This window comes from Vipera ursinii (assembly GCF_947247035.1).
Source record: "Vipera ursinii genome assembly, chromosome: 4".
In the NCBI taxonomy this organism is placed as follows: domain Eukaryota; kingdom Metazoa; phylum Chordata; class Lepidosauria; order Squamata; family Viperidae; genus Vipera; species Vipera ursinii.
In genome coordinates, this window is record NC_139514.1 from 31,616,491 (window position 1) to 31,626,739 (window position 10,249).

The window sequence follows — 10,249 nt, forward strand, 5'->3', positions numbered from 1 at the left end:
ATGCAAAATCCATTTTCTCTAGAACTACAATTCCTTATTTGAAACAAAATGCAACTTTTATCATACAAGTTGCCACAAATCTTGTTTTGATATTCTGCAGAATTAAGAGTCAGTGGTTTCTAATACATACAATTTGTACTGACAAAAACAATTCTTAATGAAGCTTACAGCTAATTTGAATTTTGTGTTGTTGTTGTTGTTAGTTGCGAAGTCGTGTCCGACCCATCGCGACCCTATGGACAACGTTCCTCCAGGCCTCCCTGTCCTCTACCATCTTCTGGAGTCCATTTAAGCTCACGCCTACTGCTTCAGTGACTCCATCCAGCCACCTCATTCTCTGTCGTCCCCTTCTTCTAGTGCCCTCAATCTTTCCCAGCATTAGGCTCTTCTCCAGTGAGTCCTTCCTTCTCGTTAGGTGGCCAAAGTATTTGAGTTTTGGCTTCAGGATCTGGCCTTCTAAAGAGCAGTCAGGGTTGATCTCCTCTAGGACTGACCGGTTTGATCGCCTTGCAGTCCAAGGGACTCGCAGGAGTCTTCTCCAGCACCATAGTTCAAAGGCCTCAATTCTTTGGCGCTCAACCTTTCTTATGGTCCAGCTTTCACTGCCATACATTGCAACTGGGAAGACCATAGCCTTGACTATACGCACTTTTGTTGACAGGGTGATGTCTCTGCTTTTTAGTCTGCTGCCTAGATTTGCCATGGCTCTCCTCCCAAGGAGCAAGCGTCTTTTAATTTCTTGGCTACAGTCCCCATCTGCAGTGATCTTGGAGCCCAGGAAAATAAAATCTGTCACTACCTCCATTTCTTCCCCATCTATTTGCCAGGAATTGAGAGGGCCAGATGCCATGATCTTGGTTTTCTTAATGTTTAGTTTCAACCCAAGTTTTGCACTCTCCTTCTTCACTCGCAACAAGAGGCTCTTTAGTTCCTCTTCACTTTCTGCCATTAGAGTGGTATCTTCTGCATATCTTAGGTTGTTGATGTTTCTTTCTGAATTTTGTACAGATGCTTAATTGGCTATATGTCCAAGGAGATTCTAAACAATAAGTCTTAAAAAATATTCCCAGTTAGTTCCTAGGTAAAATTAGACCTGGTGTTTAAAAGAATGTAATTATCTGGGTTGATTTTTTTTAAAAAAAATCCAAACAAATTAAGAACCTTTGTTTCAACTTAACCTTTGTTTCTTTCTCCAATGAAAAATTATTTTGAAGGCAAACTAACTGCTGCCCAATGATAAGAAGCAGAATGACTAGTAGCAATAATGCATGCTTTCCCTTTACATATTTCCTCTTCATCACATCACATAACAGTAGTATATTATAGTTCCAAAGCTCAGTTTTATTAAAAGGATCCAGTAAGAAAAAAGCCAGCACAGGTTGGGAGGCTGGACTCTTTACCTAAAGCCAAAAGCCAGGGCAAATGCTAGTTCTCCTCTTGGGTTGGACTAGATAAGTATCCAGGCAAACTAGCTTCAGAAAACAGCTTCATGAAGAAAACTATAGCCACGTTTCCTCTTTATCGTAACACAACTTATTAATTATTAAAACAACTCAGTTCTTCACGTCAGCTCCCTTTCTCCTTTAAGTTTATAATTTGTAGCAAAATCCTTGCTTCCGTAGACTATTAATCCTTATTACCTTATCCTACTAATAATCCTTTGCTCCTTCTGCTAAGTAGTAAGTAGCCAGCCACCTTATTATCAGTACAATAATTTGACTTTCTGGAATAGAAATCAATCAATTGTATCTCATGCTAGCCAATTATAGAAGAATATTAAAATGAAAAATCTCTGAAGGATATTTAACTTGCTTTATTACATACATTTAATAAAGTATGTGTGTGTGTGTGTGTGTGTATCAAATAGAGGCATGCAAAGCTGCTTCATTCTAATAAATTACATATTTTATTAAATTAAAAATAAAATAAATGAATGTGGTCTCATCAAGCAAAATAGTACAAGGATGTCATACCAGATGATGAGAAAAATACTCAAGGTCAATTTTCACACTGCCAACACTGCCCCTCCACTTGATCATAAAGCTTCAATCTTGCCTGCAGATTGAGTTTTGCTGCATATATACTGTTTACATTTTATAGCCTTAATTTAGTTGCACTGGTTAGATGTATGTAATTAGAGTTTAATGCAGTCCTTTTCAGTCTGACCATTTCCAGATGTATGATTGAGTTCTGGACTCTGCTCCTTCCTGAAATCCAGAGATTAACAACACCACTAATGTTAAAGGAGGCATTGAAAGGTGGTTTAAAATATTGGGTGTCAGCTGACCAGAATTGGGTTTTTAAATGATCTGGGAAACTTATAATAAACTACCAAAACACAAGGCCCATGGGCCGGATCTGGCCTGCGGAGGGCCCAGATTTGGCCCCCGGGACTGGCAGAAATGGCAAGGGACCGGCCCCCAGATGGGCGCCCCCCTGGCACACAAACATGAAACGGCAAGCTCTTTGTCTCAGAGGAGGAAAGGGGAAGAGGAAGAAGCTGAGGTGTTACAAAAAAGGGGAGCTTTCCCCTTCCTCCCCCCTCTCTTTTTTTTAACCTCCTCCCACTCCATTCAGGTGCAGCTGGAGGAAAAGACCAAGAAGGGGGAGAAAGAAGGGAGAGGTTTTGTCTGTGTGTGTGAGAGAGAGAGAGAGAAAGAGAGAGAGAGTGAGAGAGACAGACAGCAGGGAAGCGAAAGTGTGGGAATCACGAGTGTTGCAAGCAGAGTAAGCAAACTTACAAAAAGGGGATCTCTCTCTGTGTGTCTCTCTCTTTCTCTCTCTCTCTCTCTCACACACACACACACATACACACAAACGCTGCGTCGGGGAGGTGGTGTATAGGCAGTCGAAAAAGCAAACTCGCAGATTGGTTTTGTGGTCTATTCTTGCCGCCTCCCCTCCCTAAAATCCAGCTGATAATAAAACTCTTTGGATTGAATGGGAAGTTAAGAGGAATTGGCGTGAGTTGAAATTAAAAGGCCGAGTCAATTGTCTCCCTCCCAATTATTCTGTCGGAGACATGGAAAGTGTTTCTTGCTCCTACTTCCTCTCATCTGCTCTTTTATAATTTAATCCAGCCTTACCCAAATTAATGTCTTTTGGGTGTCATGGACCACAGTTCCCATCATCCTGTGGCTATGTTGGCTAGAAATGGAATGCCTTATTTTTTCTGCAGTATGCACCTAGGAGGCAGTAGGTCTGTGGGATTTAAATGTATTTAAACATTTGTTTCTTCTGCCTAATTTATTAAATCAACATCTAATTCAAAATTAAATGTTTCGGAGAAATCCAGGGTGGTTTACAAGAAAACTCTCAAAGGCAGCTACTGTAAAACATCACCAGCAATGCTTAAAACAATATTAAAAGTGTGTATTTTAAGAAAGAAAAATATTAGTAGTAATTTACTTAGTGCTGTTTGACCATAAAATATAGTGTTGTTCTACATATGCCTGGCTGAACATTGTGTGTGGAGTTGCCTCTAAACAGGTGAGGGATGCACTGTTCATATTTTCCTTGGGAGAAAGTTCTATAATTGGGGTGCTGTCTCTGAGAAGGCTCTGCTCATGGCCACTGTTCTATAAACCAAACCAGGGGGACCGTCTGGTCCAGACATGTCAAACACAAGGCCCGGGGGCCGGATCCGGCCCGCAAAGTGGTTTCATGCGGCCCGCGAAGCCATCCTGGAAACAGTGAGGGAACAGCCCCCACTGCCTTGGCCCTGGCCCAGAGACCCTCCTTCTGCCAGAGACCCTCAGATCTGTCCCACTCCTGCCCAGGCCCCCATAGGCACCCTTGATGCGAATGATGGAGAGCTGGCCACGCCCACCCAGTAGGCCACGCCCACCCTGGCCACACCCACCCGGCCCCCTGAGGGCAACTGCAATGCTGATGCGGCCCTCAGTGAAATTGAGTTTGACACCCCTGGTCTGGTCTAAATGGATTGTAAACAAAGATGATTAGGGGGCTGGAGGCTAAAACATATAACAAATGTTTGCGGGAATTGGGTATGTCTAGCTTAGTGAAAAGGACTAGGGGTGGTGACATGATAGCAGTGTTCCAATATTTGATAGGCTCCCACAGAGAAGAAGGGGTCAGCGTATTTTCCAAAGCATCAGAAGGCAATAATACATGGAAACTAATCAAGAAGAAAACCAGCCTAGAACTAAGGACTTGTGAAAACAATTAACCTGTGAAAAGGCTTGCCTTCAGAAGTTGTGGATGCTTCATCACTGGAGACTTTTAAGAAAAGATTGGATATTCCATTGTCTGGAATGGCATAGGTCCCCTGCTTGAGCAGGGGGTTGGACTCGAAGATCTCAAAGGTCTCTTCCAGCTTTTTTATTCTTTAAGAGAAGCGCTACCAACCTCTCCCCCTCCCCTTATCCCTTCCTGGCACAGAGAGAGGGAGAGAAGGAAGGAAGGAGGGGAGGAAAACAGGAAGAAAGGGAAGGAAGGAGATGGGAATGAAAAGGAGGGAGGAAGGAAGGAAGGAGATTGGAATGAGAGGGAGGGAAGGCCTGAGGGAAGTCTTGCCTTAGCACTTGGCCACCAGCAGCCCTGTTGCCCTTTTGCCATCCCCTGATGGTCTCCCATCATATTGCTGTGGATGCTTTGGTTACAAAGCCAGGTCTCCTCGCATGGAGAGGGAGTGGGCCTCCCTCTGACCCATGCACTTTGCCCTCCTGCATCCACCATGAGCAAGCACAGCAGCAGCAGCCTCAAGGAGGTAAACGTAGCTGAGCGCCCCCTCGGGAAAGTGTGGCTGGGCTAGGCAGGGCTGTGGGGTCCCTGTGCCATGGGAGCTCAAGAGCCGGGCTGCGTGCTTGACCTCCACTGCCCAGAGTTCCAGGCAGTCCATGCCACTGTCTAGGGCCCCCCTGCATGGCCTGAGAGGGACGATGAGGCTCCTCCAGTGGACCATGCTCATCCCAGTCCTATCCCCCCCTCCACCGGAGACCCTTGGATCTGCCCCAGGCCTGCCCATGCCTGCTGAGGCGCCCCTAATGCAAGAGAAGTTGAGCTGGCCACGCCTACCCTTTTTCTTTCTACCCCAAACCACCCCAGTGATGCCCTCAACGTGATGTCCCGTTGCCTGGAGGCGGTTCGGGTCTGGATGGGGAGGAACAGACTTCAGCTCAACCCCGACAAGACTGAGTGGCTTTGCATACCTTCATCCCGGGTCTATTCGGATATTCCATCTCTTTCTATGGGGGGTGAATTATTACCCCCCGAAGATAGGGCTCGCAACTTGGGAGTCCTCCTAGATTCGCGGCTTACCTTGGAAGATCACATGGTGGCTGTGACTAGGGGGGCTTTCGCCCAGGTTCGCCTGGTTCGCCAGTTGCGGCCCTATCTAAGCCGGGATGATTTATGCACGGTCACTCACGCGCTCGTGACCTCTCGTCTAGACTACTGCAACGCTCTCTACATGGGGCTTCCCTTGAGGACCACCCGGAGGCTCCAGCTGGTACAGAATGCAGCCGCGAGAGTTGTGTTGGGAGTCTCCCGATACTCCCATGTGACACCTCTGCTCCCTGAGCTGCATTGGTTGCCAGTTGTCTTCCGGGTGAGATTCAAGGTGCTAGTAATGGTGTTCAAAGCCCTCCATGGCATGGGGCCGGAGTACCTCAGGGAACATCTGCTGCCGGCATCAAGCTCCCTGCGCCCTGTGCGTTCCCACAGAGAGGGCCTCCTCAGGGTGCCACTGGTCAGAGAATGTCGACTGGTGGCCCCCAGGGGGAGATCCTTCTCTGTGGGCGCCCCGGAGCTATGGAACCAGCTACCGGTTGAGCTCCGGACGGCGCCCGATCTGCGCTCCTTTCGCCGCGATATGAAAACATACTTGTTTGATCAAGCCGGCCTGGCCTGAGGGGGGATTGGTGGGGTTTTTATCATTTTTATTGGGGTTTTTACTATGTATCAATTGTATTTTAATCGGGCATGTATTTAATTATCTTTTAGTTTTTGTAAATTTCTGTGTTTTATTCTTGCCCTGTACACCGCCCTGAGTCCTCCGGGAGAAGGGCGGTATAGAAATATTAATAAATTAAATTAAAAATTAAATTAAATTAAATTAAATTACCCAGTAGGCCATGCCCATGCCAGGCAAGCCCACCCAGTAGGCCATACCCACCCCAGCCACACCCACCTGCCCCCCCCGAGGGCAACCACAATGCTGATGCAGCCCTCAATGAAATTGAGTTTGACACCCCTGCTATATAGCATTGCACAGAATTTGTTATTATTTCAGGCTTCCTATATAAACTTTATTAGCAATAATACCATATTTTACTGTTTTTTCTGAAACTGATATTCTCAATATTTTCTTACCGGTAGGAATATCTTATGCACATCTCAATGTCTCTGCCCCAGAATCTAAGAACATTCAAATACTACAAACTATTGAGCTTTGCTGCCATCTAGAGATAAGAACTAGACTAAATCCTTCCAAGGACTTGAATATTCAGTAAGACTGCACAAAGCATTTGGCAAACCATTGTACTTTATATCCCACAACAATGACAGATTACCACAATCCCAAAGGGCTTTTCTTTTAGCACTATGAGTCTAATTCTTTCCTGAACCACTATGGTTGGCTCTTATAGTACATCTAGCCACAAATTAGCCAATATTTAACCTAGCCATTGTGATTACCCAGCCCATATATTTAGCACTTGGTATGATGTGTTGTGCCAATCCAAGGAATTGGGTTAAACAGAATAAAATAAATAACCATTGCTCTGTCGTGCAAGTGAAGCCCATGACTGGGTTCACATTAAAATGAATTGCTGCTTGTTTGTATTTTGCTTAGTATGTCGTACATATCTGAAAAAGGGGTCTGTATGCTAGGATTTACAATTTACTGTGAATGCAAGCTATATAATCTAGTAGCCATGGTGATGCAGTGATTAGTATTGCAGGCTAATTCTGCCAACTGCCAACAGTTCGATCCTGACCAGCAAAAGGTTGACTCAGCCTATCATCCAAGGTCAGTAAAATGAGGACCCAGACTGTTGGGGTCAATATGCTGACTTTGTAAACCACTTAGAACGTGCTGTAAAGCACTATGAAGTGGTATATAAATCTAAGGGCTATTGCGATTGCAAGTATTTTCATTTTTTTAAAAGTAAAAAATATTGGTATCTTCTGAAAATAGTTTGTCAAACCCAATTTATACATTAAAATTAATAACTGCAAATATTTTTATTTTTTTAATTATAGATTGCAGATGTTTTCCGTCAAGCAATTCCTATTAGAAACCCTAAATCAAAAACCATCAATACAGCAGTGCTACCAGTGAGGGCATCTTCTGGACAATAGAAGAAACCAACTTAAGATACTAAAGATGGGACATCAAACATTATCAGATCTATCCCCAATGTTTTGACGCAAAATGTCAGGAAGACATAAGACTGCTGATGTGTGAGATAATTGTTACCTAACTCATAAGTAGAAATGATTTTTTGCACACCAATACAGCAAAAATGATTGATGTTGACACTGGAATTACAAAGCATTGGGATTTTCTCATAACCAAAAATCTACTGTTCAGTATAATATTGCCCCATTTTCCTAATATGAACCAAGTCCCACAGTTTCTCCTACACTACAGAATGGATGAAGTTTCCACTTAATTCAAATGAAGTTATTGTGAATTTCCCACATAGCTGTAACTTTGTATTTTAGGCAATGTCAAAAAGATGCAGCTACCATAGTACTCTGCTATTATTTTGCCCCAACTTCCCAGTGCAGCATTAGAACAATTCTATTCTTGATTCATAATTCAGCCAACCTTGAAGAGACAAAGACAAGGAACCAGGGAGAAATGATGCAAACCCTTAAGGACAAGTTCATTTTTACCCTCAGCAGGAAAAAAAGCAGTGATATCATGACACTGTAAAATTACCATAGGACGATAAAATGTTAGCAGTCCCACTTCAGTCTCAACAGAAATCAAGAGGAAGAAAACCTACATATTGCATAAGCATATGAAGAAATGCTGTGAATTTTGCCTACCACCATGCATTTTTACATCAATGCTTCTGACAATATGGTAAATGAAAAACTATTTTTTAAAATTGGATTCTTTTAAAAATAGTAGACCTGTATGGATTGTAGAATAGGCAAGGGATATTTTCATGGCATCTTATTATAAAATAAATTATTTTAGTATTTAAACCTTAATATAGAGATGAACAACATTTTCATTAAATAACATTCCTAAACTACATGTGGGTGCTTCATCACTTGTCTGAAATGATATAGGTCTCCTGCTTGAACAGGGGGTTGGACTAGAAGACCTCCAAGGTTCCTTCCAGCTCTATTCTTATTACTATTCATAGAATTTTTTTTCATTTAATAGAGAAAAGCATAGGTGATAAAATTAAACGGATAAAAGAATAACTGAGGGAGAGTCCTAAATCATTAGGGCTTGTACAAAATGAAATTCTCTAAATCAATTCATGATTAATATAAAAATGACTTTCCACAAATGAGCATCTCTGGAGGAGACAAAAACTACTTTTAAAGGAAATTGAAGCTGACTTATTTCTAGACACAGTTATATGAATAAAGGCTGACTAACAAAGCATATAATACAAACTTTTGGCTTGCTCATATAAAATGATAGCAAACCATAGATCACTGCTGTTGAATTAGTCCATTGCTTCCAAAATGTTCAGCTGATTTTCTCTCAATTGTTGCTAATACAACAAAGCTTATAAAGTCACAATTATGCATATTATTCCTCATAAACACTCATAGAGGACTATATCCACATCTCAATATAAAAGTTAACTTTGATTAACCAATCATTCAATACCCAGCACACAGAAGTTACACTGTATCTTTCAAGAACGTTTTAATTCCTCATGGATTGGTAACCACCCCTCATTATACATCAGTGGGGAGAAATAACCCATTTGTTTAATTGGGTTCCCTTTATCTAGTTTTCAGACTTTTATGAAGATTAGATTACATTCCAGGTCATATTTATGCAGAAAATTTGAAAATTCAAAAGGGATCACCAACTTTTAAACACCACAGTAGCTGCTCTTAAAAAAACTAAACAGGCAAGACCTAGTTAGTTCTTGGATGGAAGACCATCAGGAAATCACAGGACTGGGACTTTGAAAACATTTCCAGAAAACAACATGGTGATATTCATATAGTCATCAAGAGCCGAGGTGGACAAGAGGATGGAGAGCAGACGTTATATACATTGATACACTGGAAAGCTTCAATATACACAGATAAGGCATACACACATATATACAGTACATACATATCCCCAAAGCATAAAGCAAGAACCAATAACTAAAAGCCACTGCTTGCCTCACAAATGGTAACTGATTTCAAAACTTCATAAGATTAAAAGAGTGCAAAAGAGGAAGAACACATCATATTGAGTTAAGAGGAGAGCTGTAATAAAATGCAATAAAAGAATATATCTAAAAAGAGACCATATTCTGCTAAACAGATGTTTCAAGGCATACAACTGCAGCCAATCAGTCTGTAGAAAGTGTACCAACATTTCTCCACGAACCAGTACAGCAGAGCCACCCAAGCTCACCCCCTCTCCTCTGCCCCTTACATTTATTTCCAATAATTTTTATTATGCATTCTTTGCCCAATGTCTCTGCCTGCAGTCTGACCTGGATTGGAGGCAGGAAGAGGAGGGGAATGGCACTGCAAATCAACTTGTATCTGTTTTCAGACGAATCACAGAAAAGACATCTGTTCATTGGCGTATCAGTTTTATGACCCATTTTTGGGAAATTTTACGAACCACATTCAAAAGCGGCACATTCAATATATATATATATATATATATATATATATATATATATATATATATATATATATATATATATATATATATATATATATATATATATATATATATATATATAATGTGCCGCTTATATATATATATAATTTTACCCTTCCCTCTCTCGACTGAAAAAAGGTAGTTTTCACGCAAGTGACTGTCAACTGCTCCTTTTTAAGTCGTTTCTAAATACCCAGAGCTATGCGAAAAAGACTCAGTAAATATGAGGCGACGAGACCATCTATAAAAAAAATTAGCCAGGCAGCATCCCAAAACTTCCACGCTTTTCCCGAAACTCGGTACCTGGACTAAGGTTGGTTCCTTCAGGTGTCTCCCACCAAGGCTCATCCAACGTGTCTGCCATGCTGTGTATCCACTGTAATCCACGCCGCCTCTGCCCGCTGCGGCTGCCGCTTT

The 10,249-nt window shown here is 42.0% G+C and overlaps 2 protein-coding genes across 4 annotated transcripts in view; one reads left to right on the plus strand and one right to left on the minus strand.

Moving 5' to 3' along the window:
* LOC310639953 (filamin A-interacting protein 1-like) overlaps positions 1-7,695 on the plus strand; it is a 31,864-nt gene extending 24,169 nt beyond the window's left edge. The window contains exon 3 of the mRNA XM_083361967.1: positions 7,225-7,695. Coding sequence (XP_083218093.1) covers positions 7,225-7,323 — 99 coding nt within the window. The 3' untranslated portion in view covers positions 7,324-7,695. The remainder of the gene's footprint in view (positions 1-7,224) is intronic.
* CMSS1 (cms1 ribosomal small subunit homolog) overlaps positions 1-10,249 on the minus strand; it is a 171,859-nt gene extending 161,610 nt beyond the window's left edge. For 2 of the 3 annotated variants that reach the window (XM_083361969.1, XM_083361968.1), the window contains exon 1: positions 10,136-10,249. In XM_083361969.1, the coding sequence (XP_083218095.1) occupies positions 10,136-10,196 (61 nt within the window). In that variant the 5' untranslated portion in view covers positions 10,197-10,249. The remainder of the gene's footprint in view (positions 1-10,135) is intronic. The other variant, XM_083361970.1, reaches the window with a different exon arrangement.